This window comes from Benincasa hispida, chromosome 9 (genome assembly GCF_009727055.1).
Source record: "Benincasa hispida cultivar B227 chromosome 9, ASM972705v1, whole genome shotgun sequence".
In the NCBI taxonomy this organism is placed as follows: Eukaryota; Viridiplantae; Streptophyta; class Magnoliopsida; order Cucurbitales; family Cucurbitaceae; genus Benincasa; species Benincasa hispida.
This window is the reverse complement of record NC_052357.1, coordinates 20,891,617-20,906,508: the sequence shown is the minus strand read 5'-3', so window position 1 is coordinate 20,906,508 and position 14,892 is coordinate 20,891,617. Positions and strand designations below refer to the sequence as shown.

General features: G+C 31.4%; 1 protein-coding gene across 1 annotated transcript; it reads left to right on the top strand.

Moving 5' to 3' along the window:
* Positions 1–9,540: 9,540 nt before the first annotated feature.
* On the top strand, positions 9,541–10,589 carry LOC120084605 (mitogen-activated protein kinase kinase 1-like). The gene is made up of 2 exons (XM_039040413.1): positions 9,541–10,108; positions 10,486–10,589. Exons 1-2 carry the CDS (start codon positions 9,541–9,543, stop codon positions 10,587–10,589), a joined length of 672 nt encoding a protein of 223 aa, XP_038896341.1.
* The last annotated feature ends 4,303 nt before the right edge of the window (positions 10,590–14,892 follow it).

Here is a 14,892-nt window from a genome sequence, read left to right as displayed (position 1 = left end):
TCGAAATTATGCCTATATATAGGATATCCCAAAGAAACAAGAGGAGGATTGTTTTATGATCCCAAAGAAGATAAAGTATTTGTATCGAAAAATGCTACGTTCTTGGAAGAGGATCATATTAAAAATCATCTACCTCACAGTAAACTAATATTACAAGAACTAACCAAAGATACTACAGAAATATCAACAAAAGTTGTTAATAGAGCTGGTCCATCAACAACGGTTGTTGTCCCATCACGTTCATCCCCAATTGGGGATGCCTCGATGTAGTGGGAGGGTTATTCAACAACCTAAACGCTACATGGGTTTAACAGAAACTCAAAACATCATACAAGATGATGGTTTAGAGGATCCATTAACCTTTAAGAAGGCAATGGAAGATGTTGACAGGGAACAATGGATAAAAGCCATGGACGATGAAATGGAATCTATGTACGTCAACTCTATCTGGGAACTTGTAGATCTCAACCACATGGGGTTACACCTATAGGTTATAAATGGATCTACAAGAGAAAACGAGACCAAAATGGCAAGGTACAAACCTATAAAGCCAGATTCATGGAAAAAGGTTTTACCCAAAGAGAGAGTTGATTATGTGCCATGATAAAATTAATAAGAATACTTTTTGTCATTGCCACATATTATGACTATGAGATATGGAAAATGGATGTTAAGACAGCTTTTCTGAATGATTATCTTGATGAAAGTATTTTTATGTCTCAATCAGAAGGGTTCATCGAAAAAGGGCAGGAACAGAAAGTCTGTAAGCTTAATCGATCCATTTATGTATTGAAACAAGCGTCCAGATCCTGGAATATAAGATTTGACATTGCGATCAAATATTATGGCTTTGAACAGAATGTTGAGGAACCTTGTGTGTACAAGAAGATAGTCAACTAAACTGTAGCATTCTTAGTTCTTTATGTTGATGATATTTTGTTCATTGGGAATAAGACAAGTTTTCTTGCTGACGTAAAGAGATGTTTAGCAACACAGTTCTAAATGAAAGATTTGGGTGATATTCAATATGTGTGTAGGAATACAGATCTTTCGGAATCGAAAGAATAGAACATTGGCATTATCTCAGACATCTTATATTGACAAGATGTTGTCAAGGAATAATATGCAAAATTCCAAGAAAGTTATGTTACCTTTTAGGCATGGAATTCATTTATCGAAGGAATAGTGTCCTAAAACACCTCAAGAAGTTGAGGAGATGAACAGAATTCCATATGCATCTGCAGTTGGGATTTTGATGTACGTTATGTTGTGTACACGCCCTGGCATATGTTTTGCAGTTGGAATCGTCAGCAGGTTCCAATCCTCTCCAGGACATAGTCATTGGACTGCTGTAAAAAACATTCTCAAGTATCTAAGGAGAACGAGGAACTATATGCTTGTGTATGGACTTAAGGATTCGATCCTTATAGGATACACTGATTCTGATTTTCAGACTGAGTAGATTCCAAGAAATCTACCTTCAGATCAGTTTTCACTTTTAACGGAGGAGCTATAGTTTGGAGAAACATTAAGACAAGTCTAGTAGCCTAAAGTAAGGAATTGTTATAGCAAGCATGAGCAGGAATGAGCAATGACTTGAGTTTCGTTCTTGAGTTCGAGCGGGGGTAGCATTCCGGTCTTGTATCGCTGACTTCACAATGGAAGTGGAATACGTGGTTGCAGGCGAAGCTGCTAAAGAAGCATTATGGCTATGCAAATTCTTGACTGATTTGGAAGTAATTCAAGATATGCACCTACCTATCACACTGTATTGTGACAATAGTGGTTCTGTTGCCAACTCAAAGGAACCCAAAAGTCACAAACGTGGAAAACACATTGAAAGAAAGTACCATCTCATCCGGGAGATAGTACATAGAGGAGATGTGATCATAAAAAAGATTGCCTCTAAAGACAACCTTGCTGGTCCATTTACTAAAGCCCTATTAGCTAAAGTGTTTGATGGCCACCTAGTTGGACTAGGACTCCGAGTAATGTAACCTAAGGTAAGTGGGAGAATGTCTATGGTATAGAGATGCCCTAGTTTATTTTATTTTCCCAATATGTTTCTCAACATTATATTATATATATTTGTTCTCATCGGAGTTTTAGTCCAAGTGGGAGATTTTTGGGAATGTCCTAGAACTCGTAGTTCGTGTTAAACATTCTATTTATCAATAATAATAAATTGTTGATTTTTCATCATATTATAAAAATCTAATAAACATATCCATGGCTATAATCTGAATACTGTAAATTTATGTAGTGATGTAAACAGAATCAAGTTGACAGTATATAGCCTAAATGGTCTAATAAGTATAGGGATGAAATTGGGTATCTCATCCTGGTAACATTATTGGATGCGGCCACTCTGTAGTTGTTACAAGAATTGTAAACCGCTACAAATGATGTGATCCACAGATCGTTCATGTTGAGACATGTGAGTGAAGGCATCCTATGCAATGAGTTTGCATATAGACTAGACCACGAAAATAGTCATTTTTCTTTATAACGACCGTTTACTGTTAAAATTGACTATTTCATTTATTACATAACCTAAGTTAACTCGATCTTAATCCTGAGCTAGCTATGAACTTCTATTTGTTCGAGATTATCCTTTGATCTACAAATGGTAAGAGTAGTTCAACAACACTGCTCAATAAGCTTCCCATTTTGGGGATAAGACCAGATGAATAGTTGGGGACATAGCCTTGCAAGATGGAATTCACTCCTACCCGATTTAGGGTTAGCAGATAGGTTGTTCTCTTAAGTACTGATTCCAGGTCTTGGACAATCGGGGCCCCACCTTCTCATGATAGAGAAAGGATTTGATTCATAGAGATTATGAATCATAATTGTTTATTAGAGAGTTAGTGGGAACTTAAGGAGCAAGATGTATTCACAGGGGTAAAACGGTTATTTTGACCTAGCTGTGATTACGAACAACCTGTGAAAGATCGATTTACTGATTATGGTTATAAAGTGAACATAATATATCTACAGCGAAGGGAGTTCAATTATAGGCTATAGTGGAGTCTCTCATTAGTTAACGAATGGGGGTTAGATCGGTCTAATGAGTTTAGCCGATTAATCTCGAATCGTTGGAGCCCATGATCTGTAGGTCCACAAGGTTCCCCTACTAGCTCATAAATGGTTAAGCTTTAGAGTAGCTTGAGAAATTAATTTGAAAACGTTCGAATTAAAATTAAACGGATTAGGAGAGAATATATTTAAATATGATTTAAATATATGAAAATGATTTTGTGCAAAAATTAATTTAATATTTGATATTAAATTAATTATTATTTTTTAATTAATTTATGAAGTTAATTTTAGAAAATTGATTTTTCAGTTGTAAAATCAAAATTTTTATTTTAAGATAAAATTGGAAAATTGGAAAACATGCACAAAATGGTTTTTCATGGTTTTCCATTATCATCTTCTTCATGCTCACACAAAAACTACTTTCTCTTCTTCATTAACTCCAAGCATGAACTTCAAGACATGCACATTTCTTCTTTGCATGTTCATCTGTAATAAATAAAGGAGAATGGAGTGATTTAGAGGCATGAATTCTACAGAAATTTTGAGAGAAAATTTCGGCTGAAGAAGAGTTCTTCAAAACTGAGTGTTGTGCGCTTCTCCTTGTGTTTTACATTGCTTCAAGTTATTCTTGAGTCCCACAACTCGGTCTAAAGCTCTAAGAGGATAGTGGAAAAAATCTTGAGGTGGTTTACGGTGATCTTTGGAGAAGACTGCAGCTGATTGATCGAGATCTTGAGGAGTTATACAAAGGTACGATCTAAAACCCTTTTATTTAGATGAGCATGCATTAGTTTCTGTTAAAATTAGTGAATTTGAATGTTTATGGATCCTTGTTACTTTTGTTGCATGTTATTACACTCTTACACAATGCTGGCTCAATAAGCCTTCCATTTCAAGGGTAAGACCGGGTAGATAGCTGGAGACATAGGGTGCAAGATGGAATTCACTCCTACCCACTTTCAGGAATAGTAGAGAGGTTGTTCCTTTAAATGCTGACTCTGGGTCTTGAACAAGGGGCCCCATCCTTTCATTGGCCCGAGAGGGACTCAGTTTGATGATCGAATCACAAACCAATTGTTCATTAGAGGATCAGTGGGACTTAAGGAACAAGAGGTAATCTCGGGGGTAAAACAACTTCTTGACCCAGCTGTTATTACGAACAACCTGTGAAAGGTCAACTTACTAATCATGGTTATATCGAGTGGACATAATATGTCTACAGTGAGAGGAGTGCAACTACAGGCTTTAGTGGAGTGACCCAGTAGTTAATGAATGAGGGTTAATTAGTTATTAATTATTAATGAAGGTGAAAAGGTGTTAAATTAATTTAATATTGGATATTAAATTAATTAGAATTAATTAAATTGTTTAATTAATTATTAATTATTAATTTTATTAGAAAAGTTAATTTTGAATTAATTTTTGTAAAATTAATAAAATTTCAATTTTAATTATTAGAATTAAAACTAAAAAGAATTTTGTTTTTGAAAATCAAAATTGAAATAAAAGGAATTGGAAATTTGGAAAATCCAAAAAGAGTTGGATTTTTCCACTCACTTCTTCAAGCACCTTACTCATACCTCATTACTTTCACTCAAATTTCTTAAGCATGAGCTATGAAACATGCAGGAAATTTAGTTGCATAAAAGTCATGCAATATAAAGTTGAAATTTTGAGTGGAATGAGCATGCAATTGTTGCATAATTCTGAGAAATTAAAGGTTGAAGAAAATTGTTCTTCAGAGTGAAACCAGAAAACTTTTCTCCTCCATTTTCCCTAATCCAAGCTTGTTTTGAGTCTCATAACTCAATCTAAGGCACCAAGTGAATAGTAGTGAAGACCAAGTGGTGGTTCACATCCAAAGGAAAGGAGGATTGCTGCTAGAGTTCGCCATTCAAAGGTTAGTGTTGAAACTCTGTTTTTAGTTTATGAGCATGCTGAGTTTGAAGCCAAAATTAATGATTTAGAATGCTTAATGATCTTGTTTGCTTCCGCTACTTACTTCCTTGATCTAACAATTGGTATCAGAACATCATTTAAGCATTCAATTCGGTTTAATTTTGGCTTGGTGGGTGTTTTTTCATAAGTTGTATGAAATTGATAAACTGATATGGTTTTTCTGAGTATTGACATTGTTTTTTCTTCAATTATATTGTAATTCTTGTAATTGGCTCTTGTTTGATGGGCCTTAATGTGTGTTTAAGTGTCTTAATTCATTTGGAGTCATTAGAGTGTTTGAGAATGAAGAAAACAGATGTGTTTTTTATTTTCCAGTGAAACTACCAGCCCAATGAAACTTCTTTGATTTTTGATCGACATCAAGATTAAGAACACTCTAAGTGCTAGATGTAAGAGAGACGACGTATGATGTTTTGATTTTTCAAAGCTTTTATAAGATTCTTCAATATATATTGTGATATATGTATTTCTTCTTCTTATTTGATTTTTTTTAAAGATTTTGTAGGTTTTTCAATATATAATATAATATATGTACTACTTATTCTTCTTCGATTTTTCGGAGCTTTGGTAGGATTTTTGATAAATACATGGATATCTATACTTCTTCTTCTTCAATTTATCCTAGCTTTTATAGGATTTTCGATTTATGTTGTGATATATTTAATTGTTTATTTGATATAAATGAGGTGTGAAAGATAGTCTTTTTTATTTGGATTTCCTATTTCATGATATATATATACGCTTATATATATGTTTTATGTTGAACATTGAGTTAATATGTGATTTATGTATTGTGGTATAACTTATAAAAGAATTCAATTCGACAATATATATTTTTAATTTATATATTGTACTGTCATATGGATACTGTTATATAAAAACTTTCGAATGGTACAACCGTCTACCTAAGTACATTTCAAATAAACTTTCAAATGTAACCACTATAGTGCCAAAAAAAACACATCTTAATCAGATGTTTTACAATGTATTTCATTATATTACAAAACTTAGTATATTTCATATATTGGTTAGATTATTTTTAAACACCCAATACAATATTTTAAGGTATATTTAAAAACAACCATAAAGATAGAAGAGAGAATACTGAAATTAGTCTCGTATATATATAAAAAAAGTGAATATTTGAAACCATAATTCTGCAATTATATGAAGAAGACGAATGGACATCCCTACAATTAAGGCCAACTAAATCGCGTTGATGAAACAACGGCCCTATAGTTAAGGAATAGAAAATCTCATTAATCATATATTCAATGAATTAAAATATAAATAGATATTTAAATAAACAACAAAAAGTAAAAAAAAAATTATAAAAAAATAAAAAATAAAAAATAAAAGTGGCTCATTAATGACCAAAAGAAAAGGTGACTCATTAATTACAAGAAAAAAAATGGATATATTTAAAAATAGAAAGAAGAGGAAATTTGTTCAAAAATGTCTCTAAAAACTTTCAATAAAAAAATTTAAATTTAAATTTAAGGATATTTATGAAATATATGACCGAAGATGAATTTTCATGTAAAAATCTCAAAAAAAAAAAAAAAAAAAAAGTGTAACCTTAAGGAAAGATATTACTTTAGAAATGGAAAAAAATCCATCTTTTTGGATTTTCCATCGGCCAAACATCTTTTGATTAGGGCAACTAATGATTCACCATATTAATTTTTAAGGTGTATCCTTGCAATGGATAAAAATTTTCTCCCATTTTAAAATTGTTGTATTTTTACTTAGGAAATAGTCAAAAATAACACTATTAAGTTTTCACTTTTCAAAACAAGCACTCTTTGAAGAACTCGTTAAACTAGATTTTCTCAGTTCATCTCGAGCAAGATCGACCACCAAGATTTAGTGAAAATTTAACTTTTTCTAATTTATCAATTGTTTTAGGCTATCATGGTGAAATGTTAGAAAGTATTAACAACGAAATTCTAATGATTTTTTCAAATATTATATAATCTTTCCAAATCTTATATATTTCAAAATTTCTCCAAATTCGATTATTTCTACCAAATCTTATATCAAATTTTTATATAATTTTTCAAATCTTTACCCTGATTTATGTTTCCATAATTATATGAATTTTCAAATTTTCAGGTAGATTTACCGATTATGATTTTTCATATGGATCTGAAGTGCGCAGTGATTTTTAAATTTTGTAAACGATCAAACTTTGCAAATAAAAAATTAAGATTTGGGAAAATATAAAGATTCTCTTGTTAATCCGCAACAAGATTTCATCAAGAAAACCCAAATATATAGAATCTGAGTGTTAATTTTATCTGAGATATACCAAGATTCTTTATATCTCCCAAATCTTACTTATTATTATTGTTTTTTAGGCGAAGTTTGATCTTTGTGCTGAAAGATTGAAAAATTAAGTAAGATTTGATATAAAATATGGAAAGATTACATTATATTTAGAAAAATTGATAGAATCTCGGTGTTAATTGGTTAGGATTTCACCAAGAAAGCCTAAAACAATAGATAAGTTAAAAAAAATTAAATTTTTATGTAAATCTTAGTGGTCAATCTCGAGCGAGAGTAGACCAAGAAAAACTATTGTAACAAGTTTTTAAAAAAGTGCTAGTTTTGAAAGATGAAAACTTGAGGAGGTTATTTCTAAAAACCCTTTTACTTTTCAAGATTTCAAGTTAGAAGCAATATTTTGGTTAGTTTATATCCAAGTGGTGGTGAACGGTTAGGGACGACGGCGGGACAAGACTGGCAACAAGGAGCGATTAGAGCTTCTTCAACAACGAGGAGCTATTTTTTACAGCGGAGATGAATGGTTAGAAATGATATTTTACCGCGGAGGAGAGATTTTTTTCACGATGTCATGTAGATGAGCTCATCCATCTTCTTATGTCCTAAATCATTTTCAAGTAAACATAACCAACGATGTTTGGTGAATGGACCAAATAGACATTAACCTCAAACTTTAAAGACTAAAAACAGATTTTTCAATTTTGAGTTTAGTTTTCACGTAAGCGTTGTAGGTTTCAAAATGTTATATTTTTACCATTGAGTTTTGAGTTTTATTTTCATTTGGTCCTTAAATTTCAAGGTTACATTATCTTTGATTTTTTTCATTAATGGTATGTTTGGTGTAGAAAGTTTGATTAAGTTGAGTTGATAAAAATTATCTGTGGGTAATAATTGTGGCATGTAGAATTGAGCTAAATTGGTAATAATTGTATGTGTTTGTGGGGCTGAGTTGAATTAGTTTAGAAAGTTTGTATTTTGTGTGAGAGAGTTGTGTCGAGTTATGAATATCGAGTGTAGTTTTTTGTTACTTAAAAAATATGCATTTATTATGTGTTATTTTTGGCATCATCATCATCATGTTTTTGTTCTTTGTTTTTTGTTTTTTGTTTCCATTATCAATTTTTTGCATAACTTTTTACTCTGCGAATGTACTTTTCCAAACTCTTAACACTCATTTGAGATGCGAACTCAATAAATAAATAAATAAAATATTTTACAATGTTCTACATGTAATTCTTGCATTTAATGCAAACAAAATACTATTATTTATACAATCAAACACCTTACAACATTCTTTAACGGTTGTGGAACATATGGATTAAACATGCACAAAAATAGGGTTGCCATTAAGGGCATATTTACGTGTTCACAATAAATAAATACACACTCTCAAAACTTAATAACTCAACTCATGCTCTAAACACTCTCTAAGTAATTCTTTATGAACAAAAAAAATTCATAATTTGAATATATAGATATAATAGATACTATGAGAGTACTAGAAATTTTTTTAACTTACTCTTGAACACAGAAATATATATTCAACCATTAATATTATAAGCCATTACTTGTCTAGACTCAATATCACGAGGATCTATGGCCAAATTTTGTTAAAAAGAAACATAATATTGTATAAATTAAATTAGTTTTGATTTCATATTTTCAAATTAGCCCAGAATCTTTTTAGCTAGCATCTAATTATCATGGAAATAAACAATAAAATTAATCGAAAAATAAACTGCTAATTATATTGTTTTCTTTTTTTTTTTTCAATATTGAAAACTTTAAATCGGAATTGTTGGAATTTTCTTTATTGAAATTGAAACACATTGTCCAAAATTAAAAGGGAAAGGGATATGATAAGTTTTCCTTTTTAATTTAGAAAAAGGATATGATAAGTTAAAATGTTTAAATTTATTTTCCTAATAGGAGGTTGATTCTCTCTACTTATAAAAATAACTCCACGCCTTATTCTAAAATTTGTGTTCATCTGAATTAAAAATTTTGGTGGCTATTCTCTCTCAACCATTATTTTTCTTTGCCGTAATCGCTTTTTTCTTTTTCTTTCTGCCGGCGAACTCGGTGAAGCACTCAGTTGAAGGTATAAACACTTATAACCCATACATTATATTTTCTTATCGCTTTCTTTAATTTCCAGATTTGTTAATCATTTTTTTTCCTTTTGGTTTTGATCATTTTGCAGACATTATTCTATAATAAAAGGAATGGAGAAATTACTTCTTGATTTTGGAGATGTCTAATTGGAATCAAGTGAAGGTTTTAGGTAAAGGTTCTCATGGTACAGTGTTCTTAGCAGTGCCAACTAGTGCACCTCTTGATTTTGTTGCTCTTAAAGTAGTTTTGGTAGAATATGCTTATTCACTCATGATAGAAGAAACTATTTTGCTCAATTTTAATGGATGTCCTGAAATTATTCAATGCGTTGGGGGTGGTATCTATTTTGAAGGGGACTCTCTTGATACTGTTACTTACAGCCTTGCACTGGAGTATGCTGCTAGAGGTAGTTTAACTGACTTGATTAGGCGACGGGAGAAATTGCCAGAGGTTGAGGTCAAAAAGTATCTCAAAATGATTTTAAGAGGTCTTTGTTGTATTCATGAGCGAGGGTATGTACATGGCGATATCAAAGTAGATAATATTCTTGTGTTCCCCGATGATACTGGCAAGGTGAAGTTGAAGATAGCTAACTTTGGGCTTTCCAAGAAATGCGATGAGTTTGAGGAAGTGATGATATCCACCAATGTCAAACCAAGATTTAGAGGAACACCAAAATACATGTCACCAGAATCCATTCTTTTCAGTAAGATCAACACTTCATGTAGCAACCCAAATTTGTGTCAAATGTTAAGCAAGACAAAATTTTATTTAAGAGGGTGGTAAATGTAATACCTTAACCCTAATTTAGAAAGCAAGAAAACAAATAAAAGATATAATCAAGAATGAAAAATATATAAATTTAATAGGAAAATCAGGTGGAAATTTAGAATTGGAAAAAAATAAGAAATTTATTAATTATCAAAAAATAATGAATAAGTGGGTAGAATCAGGGAGGATTAATTAGAAGTTGAACGCTAGCTAATTCGGGAGACAAAGGGTAGTAGATAACTTTTTGGGCACTGCTCATTAGAAGAATTGGAGGTGAATTAATTGCCCATATATGGTTAAAATTTGAAAGAGTTAAAAAGGAGAAGTGGAATCCACGTGTCACAAGTGGTGAAGGCAACCCACACGTGAAAACTAGCGAGATTGGTGGAGAGAAACCTAGAGAGAGCGAGATTTAAGAGAAATATTGGAGAGAAAACTGGGAGAGAGCAAAGTTGGAGAGAAAAGATGGAGAGAAAGAAGGAGAGAGCCACACTGACGAGATTGGAGAGAAATATTGGAGAGAAAACTGGGAGAGAGCAAAGTTGGAGAGAAAAGATTGAGAGAAAGAAGGAGAGAGCCATACTGGTGAGATTGGAGAGAGCGAGATTGGAGAGAAAATTGGAGAGAGTGAGAGTGGAGAGAGCGAGATTCTCAGCGAGAAAATGGGAGAGAGCGAGAGTCACGAGAGTAAAACCAGCGAGAAAGCTGGAGAGAGCGAGAGCCACGAGATCCCCGAGAACCAAACCAGCGAGAAAGGTGGAGAGAGCGAGATTCTGAGAATAGAGAGAGCGAGATTTGGACCGAAGCGTGGATTATGCGTTGAATTTGGCCACGATCTTATAGATTATACATGGAGAATTCTAAAATTGAATACAAATAAAGGTTGATGACGTAAGGGCAAACGTTAGCCAAAATTAGGTGTCTTATTAAGAGAAATTCTTAAATCTAAGTAATTTTAAAGAAGCCATTTGTAGAATGAGTTGTCACACAAATAAGAGCTGGAAACGGCTATAAATAGGAGGCTTTAGGCTGAAAGTTAAACGGATTCTCAAACAAAACTTAGTAGTAAAAATCGTGTGAAAATGGTGAAGTAATTCTATTAGTTAGAAGGAGGAAACGCGAGGGAAGTGCTGCCCAAATTTCCTTCATGTTTAAGAGGGAAAGCTCTACTGATTAAACCATAGGAAATAATAAGGAATAACTAGGATCGCAGTCAAGGTAAGTAGTTTATCTCACCCTCTCTTTAAGTGTTTCATGGTAGTGTACCTTTAATATGTTGTATAATTATGTTATTGTTATGTTGCATTACATGTTTAAAATACGTTTATCGACAAGAGACCCCATACATTATGTTTGTTCACAATGATGAAATAAGATTACATTTTAAAGGTTATGCTTCTAGGGCTAACAGGGCATGTATGGTTGCACCCCTCTAGACCCAATTCTATGTCAAGTTTATGCTAGGGACTAACAAGGTATGTATGGTTGCACTCCTCTAGTCCAATCTTACGTTTATGCTAATGGTTAATGTTGGATGTGACTCTGGCCCTACTGACTGCATGATCCGCTAATCATTAGATGGGTTAGTTTCCGCTTAAGTCCTCATCTTCCTACCAGGGCGGAGAAATTTACGTTAGAAGCATAACCGACCACCACATGTTATTATATGTTTTCAGGACATGTTGCATGTGATTGTGCATTTGGTCACTACCCTATATGAGAACTACTTACTGGGTATATTATATACTCATCCTATTTTACAGACTTTGTAGGTAAGGACACAGCGTAGGTGGCAGAACTGGACGTCGCTTAAATGGCTAACCATCAAGCTCACTATTATAGGCATATGCATTTTTGTATCACTACGCTAATGTTTTATGGATCCTGGTGTTTTGTAAAATAAACTTTTTTTATATAGTTTTCTACCTAATTAATAAAATCTTAGATATGTTCTTTTGATATTTTTACCAAAACTCATCTCATGAGAGAAAAGCCTAAGTATGCATGTCGTAGCGGTTGGACCATAATATGTAAGGATCCGGTCGTTACACTTCACTTGATAGTTGGTCTTTGAGTTGTGTTTTAATTGAAATGATTTCTGGAAAGCCGGTGTGGAGTGATTGTAAAACTCTGGGATAACTAGCGAAAAAGATTGTGAATCAAATGGATCTACCAGCAGACATTCTAGAAGAATTATCTAGAGAAGGAAGAGATTTTCTTTCAAAATGTATCGATCAAAAGTCTAAACAAAGATGGACGGCTAATATGCTACTCAAACATCCTTATCTTAAAGAAGAATATGAAGTTGATGAGTTGCTCCTGACTCAGAGTTTACCTGATTTATCAGATATAGAATGGTTTGAAGAAAGAGGATTTTTATAGAAGTTATTTTGAGCTAAAGTCTCAAGATAAATAGATAAGTGACTTTGACTTACTTCAAGATCTCTATTGTAGCTAAGAAAAGAAAACCGTAAAGAAAGATGGTGACATAACCTTAGCTCTAACATCATATGATCAATTGTATTATTAGAATTTTTGGATTTAGTTAAGGATTTTGTTTTGTAATTATTAATATGATATTCATTTATTGTTTATTTATGTCAATGAAATTTATGTAATTAACACGCTATTTGACCATGTATACAATTTTATAACAATGATTCTTTATTATGAAATAAATATTTAGATCTCTCATAAATTATTAAATTATATACAATTTTCTTTTTTGTCAATTAGTTCAAATTTGCTGGTTTAATTTATATCTCAATTACATTATACAAAACTTCATCTTAAGATGCAATCAATGACTTAAACCCTATTTGCAATGATCATGTTTGAACTACTTAAAAACGTTTTCGTTGTTATTCTCAACTTCAACTTTAAATTCATTGGATCAAAATTCACATTCAAAACTCTTTTGACATTTGTTTTTGAAATAATTTAAAGAATGAAGAGCGTTATGCTAATATGTTGATTTTTTCCCCTTAATAATATTGACAATAAACCGATATTCTAATTTTAATTAGTTTGAATAACTTCAAGAAATTATTAGAATTATCTTATTGTCCTAAAATTAACACGAAACAGATATAATAAATTAAAATGTTTACATTTATTTTCCTTTTAGGAAATCGGTCTTCTCTCCTTATAAAAAAAGATCACTCCTTTCTCCAATGTTTGTCATCTTTTTAATTTTTTTCCCTTTTTGAAGTTGTGTAACTCACAATGGTAAATTCGGTTCCAATGAAGATGATGTTAGGTCAAGGTTCATGTGGCACAGTGTTATTAGCAAAATCAAACAGAACCTCTTGACTATTTTGCTATTAAAATAACTCATCTTCTTCATTGTTGTGGGAAAATGAGATTTTGAAATATTTCATTAGAGTTCCAGAAATTGTTCAAACTTGATGATTTTATTATTTGTTTCCATATCTTTAAGAACATTATATTTTGTTTTGTTTGATCAATTTTTTAACGTAAGTAATTAACTATGTACTATTCTAACTACTCATGATATTGATATTCCTTAAAAAAATTGCTTTCATAAATCCCAATAGCAAGATTTTACTTCTAAAATGGTTGTTTGTTTTTTTCTTCAAATCGTTACATTATTCTTCTAGCAATGTCAGTAAATTCCTCTTCTCGTCTATTTAACAAAGGAATTTTAGGACGAGAATTTGAATTTATAATAATTTGAAATTAAAGATGTTTGGCCCAAATTTATTAAATTTATTTTTGGAAATTTGGGGGTGAAAGGTTGTTTAAGAGTAATCTAAGTTTATATAGGTTTGTTTTTTCCTCTTTCCTATATCATTTTGGTTTATACAATAAGAGCTATATTTCAATTATTTTCTTTACAGAATTCAATTTATATAATTTGTACCGTCAATCTTTATATTTTAGACATTAAGCTAGACTATTTTATGAATATTTTACCATTTGCATTGGTACCAATTTTGAGTTCATTAATAATATGTTTGGTTAATTAAAGGAAAAAAATATATCATTATTTGACCTTAAGCTTAAGAGGTTGTATTTATATCAATTTAAACCTCAAATTTAGTGGGTTGTATCAATTTTAACCTTTAACTTTAAATTTCATGAACTTAAATAAAAATTTTGACAGGTTGTATCAATTTTAACCCTAATAGAATTTACACCATTGATCAAGTTCCATTAGGACGTGTTTGTTGATTTTATGATGGGAGCACAAATAGATATTTAATGTTCTTCTTTGTTTCACATGATTTTATTTTTTAAAACTCAAGCTATTACCTCTTGGCATAAGTTTTCTTAACACCCTTCTTATTATTGGATTTTTATATCTTAGAGATGAATAGGGAAAATGTAGTTTGATTAGTTAATAAACTAATATCAATTAATCATTATTATTAATTTTAATCAATTATTAAATATAAATATGTTATTTAGACTTAATAAATTTCAATTCATACATTTACCATTGATACAATTTACCAAGTAATTTGAAGTTTATATTGATGGAATTAAAAGTAAAGTTTAAGGTTAAAAATTGGTTCAATATTGATCGAGAAAGCAACATCCTATTTGAGAACATTTAGTTATTAATTAAAGCCTAAGTTATAGTATTTTATCAATATCGTGTAAGTCCTCTTATAATTGTGACAGGAGGGGTATAAGTTCATATAAGACCATGTTTATCAATCCGTAGTAAAAATTGGTATAATCGCAATCAAATTC